The sequence below is a fragment of the Apaloderma vittatum genome, unplaced genomic scaffold (genome assembly GCF_000703405.1).
Source record: "Apaloderma vittatum isolate BGI_N311 unplaced genomic scaffold, ASM70340v1 scaffold9048, whole genome shotgun sequence".
NCBI lineage: Eukaryota > Metazoa > Chordata > Aves > Trogoniformes > Trogonidae > Apaloderma > Apaloderma vittatum.
This window is the reverse complement of record NW_009728993.1, coordinates 1-13,160: the sequence shown is the minus strand read 5'-3', so window position 1 is coordinate 13,160 and position 13,160 is coordinate 1. Positions and strand designations below refer to the sequence as shown.

The 13,160-nt window shown below is 41.4% G+C and overlaps 1 protein-coding gene across 1 annotated transcript; it reads right to left on the bottom strand.

The window, feature by feature from the left end:
- Window positions 1-7,478: 7,478 nt before the first annotated feature.
- FBXO22 (F-box protein 22) lies at window positions 7,479-12,757 on the bottom strand (the record flags this gene model as incomplete). The annotated part of the gene is made up of 4 exons (XM_009874277.1): window positions 7,479-8,185; window positions 10,458-10,623; window positions 11,513-11,677; window positions 12,662-12,757. Coding segments are annotated over 4 exons (857 nt in total), but the record flags the coding sequence as incomplete, so codon positions are not given.
- Between the last annotated feature and the right edge of the window lie 403 nt (window positions 12,758-13,160).

The window sequence follows — 13,160 nt, the reverse complement described above, 5'->3', positions numbered from 1 at the left end:
TGAACAGGTGCTGTCCTCTCTGAAAATTTATTTGTTTTATTCACATAACCATTTGTTGATCACACCAGTATATTATATATCACTATCTGGTTCCTTACAGGATTTTCTTACTCGGGCAAAGAGAGGCCAAATGACATGGTCTGTCTCTCTTTCTGCCTTGACAGCACAAAGACACTGTCTTGTTAGTCATAGGCATAGAAAATGTGAACAGAACAATTGCCTTTTCAAGCCATTTCTAGCACTGGAACTTGAAAACAGCAAAAATCAGTTATGTTTCCTTAATGGCACATTAACTTGTAGCTCATTATATGGGATTTATACGGTTGTATTGAAGAGAAAATTAATTGAGAAGAAATCAGGAATTGAAAGGGGAGAAAATCCAAAATACAGATTTCTTATCTCCGACATCAAGAATCTAGATGTTTATAAAAACACTGGTGCAAATAAAATGTTCAAAAATCTTCTATTCCTAGGGTGTCTGCTACATGCTCTAGTGTTGGAAAAAATAGCATGTGTTTTATATCACTGTAGAGAAAATCATAGCATGACAGAGAGGGGAAGACATGCTGCTACAGTGCATAAGATAAGAAGTCAAAAGGAAAACCATATTATAATAGCTACTAGAAACCAAACCAGAGAAGTACATTATCTCCTGAGGACTCATGTTAGAGAAGTCAGAGTCCCAGTTAAAGCTCAGCATCTGAAGGGAGAATCTGAGGGCACCAAATCAAGTAGAGGACCTAATCCAGAGATGAAGTCATATACAGCACTAAAAGATCACTTTCTCCCCACATTAACCGATCCTAGGTGTTACTTTCTGGACTTCAGACCTCTAGCAGATACTCTGAAGGAAGCCAGTAATATTGTTTTAAAGGCTAGGAAAGATAAAAGTGAGTTTTCATCACAGAGGGACATGCCACTGTTAAATAAAGAGTTTAGGAGATTTGTAGCAGTACTGACAGCTACATTAAAATCAGTATTCCCTAAAGTACTTCGCACAGCCTCAGGGAAAATTAGTCAGAGACAACTGCTCTTAGAAGGCTTCCATATGTTATTGGTCGTGAGACATTCAGACTTAATAATGTTGAAGTTTGGTATATTGTTTTTGTTGAAGAAGGAAAAGGCTTGTGGTCATCTTAAGTGGAAATTCAGGAAGGAAATATTAATAGAAGATGTAAGAAATAAATGGACTCTTAGAACCCTCTCAGCTTTCTAGACAGACATGGAGTAATTATTTGCTGCTACCAATCTTGTTTGCATTATTCAGGAAACAATTTGTACAAAAAGTGAGGATGAATAAATCGAAACTACTTTTAAATGCAAACAAGCTGATTTATGAAACAATGTTATCTTTAAAGGAAATCACATTAGCAGTTCAGACTGTTTCAAACTTACTGCATTTGAGAACATTTCAGCTTCTAAAATTCATTATTTCAGTTCACAAGCTTTGTGAGTATGATGTTCAGGTCAAAATGAGATCAGGCTACAAATTCATTTTAAGGTGGTCAAATGCCACAGGAAGTACAGGGTAGCCAACATAACATGTAATTTAGTAAAATGCTGCAACACTCTCTAGCAATGCTTGCTTACAAAATTAAACAGGTAGTCAAGTGAGCAATAAAGCCAAGGAAACACCAGTTCCAGTGACTGGAGTCACTGGAGACTAAAAAAGTGTTACGTGCATATGCAGGGATGAATAATAATGTCTCTCTTCTCTGCTCTACTGTTTTCATGAAACATAAGAGCTCTGGTCTTTAAAATTACCCCTCCGCCAGCTTAAACATTATGGAGGGAAGAAAAGTGGAAAAGACTAATTTCCAAGCAACCTCCGCTAATATGATTACACAAAAATTTCATAATGTTATGGCAAAAAATCTTTTATACCTGAGGATTGTGTTTTCCTTCCAGAATCTGGTAGTAAAGGTCTCTTCGTAATGTGTTGCAAAAACCTTTTTGATCACTTGCAGAATGAAATGCCAGCCATTACCAGGAAATCTCTTTATAGACCTAAGTAAGAAGTTGGTTTGTTACTCAGTATCTAATTACTTTTTCATTAGTAGCCTATAACAAACACTGGGGCAAAGTGCAATGAAAGGAGAAGGAGAAATGGTGGTTCAAAGAGAAGAGGATTTCTCTGTGCTGCAGAGACTTTTAATTTCTATTGTTAAATATTAGGTGGGAAGACCAACAGGAAGTCTATTTGGTAGCACTTCCCATTTTAAAAGTACCTTCAACATCATGCAGCCCCTTCACTGCACTAAAAAAAAAGATTTTCCTCCCAATCCTGCATTTTTAAAGAGCAGTAAAGGGGCTCTCATAGTAGAAGGAACAGGGGAGAGCGCTTAATCACAACAGAAATGGTGTCAGTGCCATTACTCTCTGTTGTGAGTGTTCTGACAGGAGCTCTACCGAGCTGACCAGAGTCCAGGCGGAAAGGGAAAGCTTACTTGAAAGTAAGATTCCTGTTATGTTAAGTAAGATTCCTGTTATCTTACTTGAAAGTAAGATTCCTGTTATGTGTTCAGCTAATTCGCTGTCAGGAGATAAGTACCTAGAAGGGACTGCCCAGGGAGAGGGAGAGCTTTAGCCAGAGGTGGTTATGGATTTAACAAGGGACACCCGACTCTTACACATTAATTAACAACAAAACAGTCCCCTCAGTTAGGTTCTTTTGGTATCCATCCTTCCAGATTTAAAGGACATCCAGCTAATTCCACTAAAAACTGAAGAGACTGGATTCATTTGGATGTTTCCATTTGTACTATGAACATACTCAAACACAGGAATATTAATGAAGACATATCTGCCTAAGTTTGAGAAAAAGTCTAAAACCAAATTGCGTTACGATTCCCTGGCAGCGTGCTTTAGGTTACCAGGATGCAGGTATTCATTGTACCTCTTCTCAGTTCTAATGCCTTCTGGTGACCCCTATATACTTAAATGAAGAGATGGAATATTCCTGTATTTCAGATAACACAGAATAATCAAAATAATCCAGACATATTTGCTTTTTGTGGTTACAATTAATGAAAAAATGGTTTCTTTCAAGACAAGTACTGCAGTGTTTACTGCACTTTGGCAGAAAATGAGCAAACGAACCCCCCCAAACACCTGCATGCCTGCCAGAAAAACCCCAAAGTTTTTCACTATTATACGTAACATTATCTGCTTGTGCTTAGCCAAAGTCTGTTCTTGCTTTTCTTGCCATTGTAACCTGTTCAACATAATCTGTCTATCATGTGAGAGACAATTTCTTGATAGCAAAATGCCAAATATAAATTTAGTGAAATACTGACAGGCAGGCTGGAACTCGGTTCCGTTTGCGACCAATATTCCACAAAACCTTTCACCAGGAATTATTTCTACAGCAGCTCAGGGCGTGTCAACAGAATCTGCAGCTGTAGAGCCTGAAATAACAAGATCATGCTGGTTTTGTCCCCCAAATTAAAACTACATCCAATTTCTAACTCTTCTAAATGCACCTCTGTGGCAGTTTGTATAACATTTGAACATTCTTTTTTCAGTGTACATTAAAAGAGACTGTTTTCAAATTATCCCCTCAATGTAAGTAATGATATTTTGACTACAACTTTTGTAAAGGCAAATGATGGGCTGTAAAAATGTAGCTGAGCAACCACTTGAGACATTTTTTAACAGGGGTCTGTAATTTGAATCTATGCCATATGTTTTCCATCACAGAATTTGCTGCTGTTTCAAACTACTCAGTCATTTTCACCAGTTCTGGAGATCCTGGGAGAGTTCCTGTTTTGAGGGGATTAGTATTTGCTCTCACTGTTGCCATATTAACAACTCACATTAAGAGGAGCTTATTTTAAAAGAGCTGTTTCTAACTCTTATAGCTGTGAAAATTTATCTTGAAAAGGTGACATGACTGCCACAGATTCAGTGATGTGAATCACTCTGAAACATTTATTTTGAGAAGTTGTGCTACCTGCTAATCTCAGTGAGGATCTAGCTGTGAAATGTAATGATGGCAATTTATTTTTTAAAAGCATTTAGAAGCACAAATCCCATTGATTTTGAAGTAAATTTTCTGCTCCTGAATTATCAAAGCTGGCTGAGAAGTGGGTTTAAGACAAGTAAGAAACTTGAGTCTGATGTTTATCTTATGTGCTTTTGTGTGCACAAAATTCAACCGCTGTAGTAAGATGGAATGTATTTTAGAGATCCACCACAGACTCACACAGTAAAAAACCCCTCAAACCTTCCCACAATATAATAATGAAAAACAATTAGTGGAGAAAATAATTACTCTCTTAATGTTTGCAGAGTGCTCAGAGATTATAATACGAAAAAACATTTAAATGTACAAGTTTACTATCTTTGTAACTTCTAACTACGCAAACGTCCACACCTCAAGCGTTATTTTCCTGTATCATTGCACTAAGACAGAATTAGGCATCTGAATGGCACATGGCTTTTTTAACTCGTTCCTTTGGCCAGACAGCTGGGGTTCAAAAAACTCCAAAGTTAGTGTCTTACATGGAAAGGTCATTACCGCTGCTACAGTTATTTCTAGTAGGAAGAAGTTCTCCGTTTTTCAGAAAGAAAAATAAACGAAGAGGGGGTAATGACATTGAGCTTGAAGGCAGACTTTTAACTGAAGATTAATTTCAGAATCATATGTAATCATGTGTTTTTTCAAAATTTAGTCTGGGGCTTAACATTCTTATCAGCCTTTGCTGGTGTACGCTGAAAGACAAAGTTCGGCTGCATCATTTACATATCTTGGTTTACTGTTCCTGCCAAGAGGGCATGATTCAGTGTGACTCGTTCATCTGTTAAAATTAAGGCTTGTTCCAATATTAATTTGGGCCAAAACTAATCTGACACAGAGAGTTAACAAACCCCAGGTTCACCATCTTCACAGTTTTCTACAGTTTTTAATATGAATTTGCTTTCTGGCAGTAGAGCTATGATAGTTTAGTGTAATTTGGCTCCTTACCTTGCAACCCTACAACTGCACATTATAGAAACGCACCGTAACAGGATTTTTTGATTAGTAATTTTAAAATAAAAACTATAGTTTTACGTTTGGTAATCGCTGTTTTGGTTGTGCAAGTGCGAGTTTATATATCACACCACTAACCCATTATTTTTTGTATTCCTGAAACCTACAGTTTACTTAATTGAAAGATGTTTAAAGAAAAAAATATGCAATGGGACATTATTCATACTCAAAACATAGGGAAAAAGAATATCTTTTACCTTTTGTCTGCAAAACCATCACTCCTCCATGCAGCTCTTGTGACTGTGAAGGCTTTCTTTTTTTCTTAAAACCAAAATCCAATTGTGGTCATTTCAGGATTATATTCTCTTGCTGAAAACATATTACCATCAGCACTGTAACTGCAGGTAATTACCTTCGGAGCAGTCCTGCTATTCACATTTGCCTCAATTGCTGAATATTCATTTAACTTTGACCACTTCAGAACTTCGTAGCAATTAAGAAAAAACTCTGCCTTTTGGTATGTGCACCTTTTAAGCAAATACATTTTGTTTTAACTCAGGAGTTGTCGTGGTTGAAAAGCAAACGACAGTGTGGAGACAAAACGAATTTGGATAGCAAAACACGTTTAATCACAGATGTTGCAATTTTATCAATTATACCACTTCGCTGTTAGTTGGGAGACATGATGCACTCTGGAAGGGACAGCATAGCAGTTCCAGCCACACAGTGTCCAGTTCTGAGGTCCCCTGGGCTCAGCCCCACTCCCTGAGGCTGGAGAAATGATCCCGGACTCAGGTGCGGGCTCTTGGGCGTCCTCCCTGCCAGCATCTTTTCTGTACTATGTTTACCTCTCAAGTCTCCTCAGTTACAGGACTGGGCAGCTACAGGACATCGCTGATGATCAGCTCCTTCAGACCATACTCTGGTTTTGCTGCACCATCGTTGGAGCTCACCATGTTTCTTCAGACACTCCTGGACATGTTTGCACTGTTGTTCAGGACACGTGGGTCGTGCTTCCTCTACTTCTAGTATGGCAAAAAGTTAAAGTTCACGGGCTTATCGAAGTAGTGACGCTGACAAGCCCTAACTCATGCCAACAGCTAGAGGAATCCTGTCACTGTTACAGAAATTAAGTATTTTCTTGGCCTTCTCTTAAAAACCATAGCTTATGCAGACAAAAAGAGCCAAACATGACATTCTGGTTATGCTGAAAAAAACATCTATCCACCTCCCACTGAGAGGCTTCTTTTAAAATTCAAGCTTACTCCATTTCCAAATAATTTGCCTTCTAAATGCAGTAACTGAGCATTTTCCAAGTCACACCCACACTTACTAATCTATCCCTAGAAGGCCACTGGAACTTCACAGCTCATCCTCCACCTTCTAATTAAAAACCCCCATCAGCACAGCCACAGCAAAGCACTGTCTGTGCTCAGCACACAACTGAAACCAAGAGTTAACTCTCAGGACAGATCCATCTCTACCTTAGCTTGTCAGACCACATTCAGGAAAAGTTCTAACTAACGAAGAGCTGCCATCTGCAGTCTTGGTTTGTGTTTAAAGCAAAATATCATTTGTTTTGTTGTACAACAGCCAGCTAAGTATTTTCTTTTAACTACACTGAAAACGGGCCAGCTGCCTGATCTGCCATTTAGAAGCGTGGTGAAATGGTGCAATATTAATCTTATTTTCTTGTCATTCTATCGCTAAGTGAAAATAAAAGGGAGCAAACGTCTTATTAGCTATACTGAGACTATGCTGAATTTACTTACATGAACTCTGTAGTACTGCATTCCAGCTGCAGCAATCAAAACAGGTGACCGATGGAAAAGCATGGGAAAAACATGTAAAAGCACAAGTCTCATTTGAAGGCTCTATATAAACGGAACACAGATCTTGTGTGGCCCAAAATTTCAAATTAGAAAGAAAAGTTTTTTAAAGGAACTTAAAAGATACCAGGTAGTTTTAATGTTCAGCATTCTGGAAGTTTATGATGGAGAGCATCGTGCTACAAGAGAACCTAAAAGAAAAACCATCCCGTGCGTTTGGGTTGTGTAGACTTCAATACACAAAGTCTGAAATTGCTGGTACACACAAAGTAGCAGATATTATTCTAAACCAGCTATTTAAGACACCTGAAATACAGTTCAAGACAGTGAGACAAGTCAAGCTCGTATCTGGACAAAATCTCTTTAAATCAGAGCTTCTTCTCCAAGAATAGAAGGCAGGATACTTTTACATTTTATTTACATTTATTTAGTGAGCGCTTTTCTCTAAAGATTTTCATTCATTTTCTCTAATAAAACCATTCATTTCTGTAAACAGGACTCAAGTCTGAGCAGGCTGTGCATCTCAAAATTAAATCCAGGAAACGGTGGATTTAGTGCATCAGTATTTCAGTATGCAACAGTGGTTTTTCTGGACTGTTTTACATACATGAATAGAGCACATCAAAGCACTGCTTTTTTCTACATGTCAATATTTGGACTCCAACTGCCATGTGTGCAAACGATTCTCATTTTGGAAGAAACAGGCTTTCTTCAATTGCAGAATTTCATCAAGTATCATTTACCTGCAATTCGGATGTGTACAGGGGATTACACAAAATGCAAAGCTTCCTCGCAGCTATTACATTAAACTCTATTCCAGCTACAGGATTCGACAGTATTACCAAAACGATGTTTACGTTTTGGAAAGGGCTTTGATGGCAAGATGTCCACTCTTCCAGACTTCTCAGCTTTCTGGAATGAAACAAACAGCTAACTGAAGCATTAAAAACATATTTACGCTTGGTTTGCTTTAGTTGAACCAAGATGAATAAGAGTCATAACGGTAGTATAACTATGAAGCAGGGCATCCTTTATGTCATTACATTCTCTTAATACAAAATTCCCAGTAACTATTCGATCACATCCTATTTCCCCATGTCCAAAAAAGCCAAAGAGGGGAATGTGTGGAAAAAACTTCCTAAACGCATCGGCTTCCATATTCCTCTTGGTTTTATAATGCCGATATCCTCTGCCAACACAGGCGAACATGAACCCGATGGTGTTGTGCTCGGGGATGTTGGCTGCTTTGAGGCGCTGCATGGCTGCTTCTGCTGTCCTCTCATCAGCTACGTCCTGGTCTAAGAGAACAGTAGCGCTCTGGATCTGGGGACCGCTGAAAGCCAGCCCAACCACGCCGCAGGCATCACCGGGCTGGGCGCTGTGACTGAAACGCAACAGGAAGCGCATTAGAGAATGCTCCAGGGAGACCACTTCCAACCAGAATAAATTTCTGCTGTGGCAGAAGTAGGTTTCAAAGCAGAACATCCAAGTGATTCTGAAAGCCACCCACAGTCAAAAAACAAACGAAAGCCTTCAAATTTTAGCAACCTTCCACAAGGAAAAACTTTCAAATCCATTACCAGGGATTGAGAGTAAGCCTAGCTTTCAAAGACCAGCCAAATTCCACCATTTGTGTATGTCAGAGCTCTGTAATTCCAACTAAACTATCAGTTAAGACAAGCAAAGATACTCAGCATTTACGTATCAACACAGGGCAGCAGTCCGCACTGGCTTCGGATCCGTATTGCTTTAAGTCTACTTGTTTGGCCAGGACACGTTGGTTTTAGTACTTCCCTACTTGGGCTTTATTGGCAATAATTTAATATATGGTTGGCTCCCTTATCGAGAGTAATGATGCAGCTGGCATTCATCAGATGCAAGAAAAACGTTGTTATGACTAAGCAGTCCAGACCTACGCTGGCATTAGAGGAGCCCGCAGCCATGTCTGCACTGCACATCCCGGCACAGGACGCTCCACGAGGATGCACCAGCACCCTTGAGGGCTCTGCCTGTGCAGCAGAACAGCTGAAGCCCAAATCTGCCCTGCAGGGATCCTGGCAGCGAGAAGAAGTTTAATGTGGATGAGATCTAGCCCAGTCCTGCGAGCGCCACATCCTTCAGCAGCAGCACCATATCAGGTGTGCTCCTGGGGCACAGGCTTGTTCACGTGTTCAAGCTACTGCTCTGTAATGGGAACCTAAATGAGGCTGATACAAAACCAGAATGTTCACGTAAATGGTCTCTGTCCCAGTGAGTGACAATTTATCTGGAAGCTAGAGAGTACACACAGACTGCGATAAACACATATAAGGGTATCTCCATCACAGAGGGATTTCCAGCATCTCCAGAAACCAATTTGTAACACAGTGAAACTAAGCTCCTAGCTTTTCTGGCTAGATCACAGTACAGCATTTGGACTTTATTCTCTTAAAAAAAAATAAATCTCATTTTAGTACTGTGTATTGGGATTGCCTGGCCAGATTTCAGTGGCTGGGGGGCTGTAGGGGTGGCTTCCACAAGAAGCTGCTAGAAGCTTCCCCTAAGTCTGATAGAGCCAATGCCAGCCAGCTCCAAAGACAGACTCGCTTCTGGCCAAGGCTGAGCCTATCAGTGATGATAGGATAGGAACGCCTCTGTGAAAATGTATTTAAGAAGCATGGAAAAAAAATAACTGCACCACACAACAACTGGCAGAGAGACAGAGAAGTGAGAATATGTGAAGAATCCAAGGTCAATGAAGAAGAAGGGGTAAGTATGTGCTCCAGGCACCAGAGCAGAGGTTCCCCCAGACTGTGGTGAAGACCATGGAGAAGCAGGATGTCCCCCTGCAGTCCATGAAGGGTCGCCCGGCAGCCTGTGGAGGACCCCACGCTGGAGTGAGTGGATGCCTGAAGGGGGCTGTGACCCCGTGGGAAGGCCACAGTGGAGCAGGTTGCTGCCAGAACCTGCCCGTGGAAGAGAGAAGCTCACACCAGAGCAGCTTGGCTAGTGGGACTTCTGTGACGCCGTGGGGGACTCGCACTGGAGCAGTTTCCCCTGAAGAACTGCACCTCAGACTCCCGTTGGGGCGGACTGCCCCACTGGAGAAAGGTGTGTGAAGATCGTCTCCCACGAGAGGGACCCCACAATGGTGCAGGGGAAGCATGAGGAGTCCTGCCCCGGAGGAAGAAGCAGTGGTGGAAACATCGGATGAACTGACCACAACCCCCATTCCCTGTCCCCCTGCACCGCTCTGGGGGAGGAGGTGGATAAACTGGGATTGATGTTTTGCCCATGAGGAAGAGAAGAATGGGGTGAAGGTGTTACTTTTTTTAAAATTTTTTTTATCTCTCACTACTCTTCTCTGATTTGTTCTTTAATAAATTTAACTGATTTACCCAAAATGGAGTCTGTTTTGCCCGCGACAGTAGATATGGGTGATCTCCCTGTCCTTACCTCAAACTATGGGCCCTTTGATGTATTTTCTCCCCCTGTCTCGCAGAGGAGGTGAGGTGATGGAGCAGCTATGTGGGCACCTGGCCACCAGCCAGGGTCAAATCACTACATACTGTTAAAAGGCATTTCTAATATGACCTAACTAATAAAACGCTATGGCTTCTGCAGCATTGCTCTCATTTTCAATCTTCTTTACAATTTACCTTGAAAAAGATACCTACTTCTCAGAGGTCAGTGATGTAAAGCTCTCCACCTGTCCCCCAGCCAGGATGATACTTTTCTCATTCAAAGGATTGACGATCTGATGAAAAAATCTAGTCGCTCCAGACTTCCAGAAGTTGTAGCCAAACAGAATAACCACACGGAGATCTGGGTTGTTCTTCAGACCTACAAACAAAAGCACGAACACCAATCCTCTTATTTTTAAATCCTGGCCCCTTAAGTCCAATCATCCTAGGCTCTCCTCCAATAGCACATCACACCTCTAGTAATTAATAGCTTTCTGTTGCTGCAATCAGAAAAACATTCAGGAGTTGGGCTGCATTCCCCACGTAAGCAAGAATTTGTGAAAATAACCTAGCAAGGACAAAACAACTGCATGTGCCTCCTCCAGCTTTCCACTTCTTCAGCAGAGCATTTGAGTTTTACCAGAGTCTCTGAAGGCACTGCTCTTCGGTTTTACTCAGCTGTCCTTTCACAGGTAAGAAGTGAGCATATAGGTTATTCAAGAACAACCACAACACAGTAAGCAGCTGTACTGGAAAATTAAAAAAATTACACACAATCAGCCAGAAACTTATCCCAAGGCAGAAACTCACAGGTTTCTAGAAGACTCAAGAAGTCCTCATTATTTTACTTTTCATAAGTGATCTACCCTGCTGAGGACACAAGAAGAGGCATGTAAACTGTATTTTTCTTCTGTTCTACCTTTCCTTGCTAGAACACCTGACTAAGCACCTAAATGCAGTTATTCTGGAGAAGAGAAGCAGCGCCTCCCCACTTGTTTCTAAACTGTAGGGATGGGAATCATTCCCAATGGCACAGGCTCACTTATTATTTGCCACTAGAGGCTGCTCAAAACCTAACCTCTTAGAACCTAACTGAGGTAATCTGAGATCAATACCCAGGATAACTTAACCTTAATACTCCACCGAAAGGGAAAAACAGAGATAGAGTTAGCACAGAAGCTCTTGGTTCCACGCGTAACTCCACGCTGGCACCTAGAAAAGGAACACTCTCCACAAAAGCATCAATAAAGGGGCAAACAAGGACATACCTGCTTCCGCAAATTTACTTTCATCAAAGACCCTGTTCTTCAAGTCTTTAGAAAAATGGAAGGTATGAATTTTCACCCCATCAATTTTGGGAAACAACAGAGCAAACCCAGCTTCGCCCTCTTCGATTTCTTGAGGCTGATTGCTGCTTGAACCCATAGGAGTAACTACAAAGACACAAAACCAGACACCTGATGTTTAGTGACTTTAATACTATCGTCTACACTTGAAAACAGATTAAAAGAGGCAGCTTAGGTGATGTAAAACATGACAGGTCATTTCCGTAACAACCTATCTGACAACTGGTGTGATTTTTCTGTTGGTGTTTTGGAAAGATGAAGCACACAGGAGTCCAGTTGGGTACAAATCATGCCAAAGTCGCTTTGGACAAGGAGACAGGGCTGTTATTCGGATATTTGCCCTGAGCCACACCAAATGGAAAAAAGTTGGAAAACAAGCACTGTGCAATACAGCTGTCTCAAGCGTTCCTGTCAAATTCTGCGTGCACGCAAACATACTCAGATTTTTAAGGTGTTATGGAAGCATATGATGACAGTAAAAAGCAAACTGTCATGAATACTGGGAGTGTATTATTGAATTATGATAGTGGCAACAATCAACCACCCTACTTTCAGACAATTTAAGGTTACAAACTAGGAAAACGCTTTGTAGTGATAGAAAAGGGAAGCACTACTGTCAATTTTCTAGTTATTACATATGCTTCCTGCTAGACCGTAACAAATGGGTACATACCAAAGACATCCTGCACAATTAGTCACAATGTGACTCTGAAAAGACAGGTAAATCCAAGAAACATTCAAGGATTGCATTAAGGTGTCAGGAAAAAGTACACTAAAGTGCCTGCTCAATTAAATCAACCTTGTTAATTATAACTGCACCACACAAAGCAAGAATTTAGGTTCTGCATGAGTTAGCAACAAACAACACTGTGAACTCCTTAGAGTCGAAGCTAGCACTGAACAAGGTAGGAGGCAGAACACAGTAACTGCTGCGAGAACTCTCGTGTCAGACGGCAAGACTACGCTTTCAAAAACCTCAGGAAATTGTGATAAACAGGAACTGGAATAAGTATGTGATACACTGGACACTTTCAATCTGATCCCTTGCAAAATCACGCTTTTTCCTCCTACCTACAATCCCCGGGGTGACCAGTCCAAGAACATGACATCGCTTTGGCAACAACTGTTCAAGTGCAATCGCTGTTTCTTTACTGTTTCGTTTCCTGGCTGTCAGAAAAAAAAAAAGAAAAAAAAAAGGCAGAGAGAAGTACAAGTGAGTTGTTCTGAGTAGCACCGGAACAGAGCCTGCAGTCAACCCCATCCTGTGTAACCGGTGCTGCCCATCCGCGGCCACCCTGGTAACAACGCGGCAAACCTGAACCCACCAGTATGAGCACTGGGCTACTGGGATGCAAACAGGACCAGCGGCCTCCAGAGAACGGGACAGGAGCTCCTCTACGTAAAACAGCACACAACTACGCCGAACTGCCCAGGCCTATGAGCTGGTTCATGCCGCAGACGTAAAAGCAGGCGGATGTAGTTTTCTGCACAAGATTTGCTTTCCCCTGCCCGGCAGAGCACTGCGCTCCGCCCGGCCCTCCGCTGCCCCCGACCGCACCCCGAGCACTCG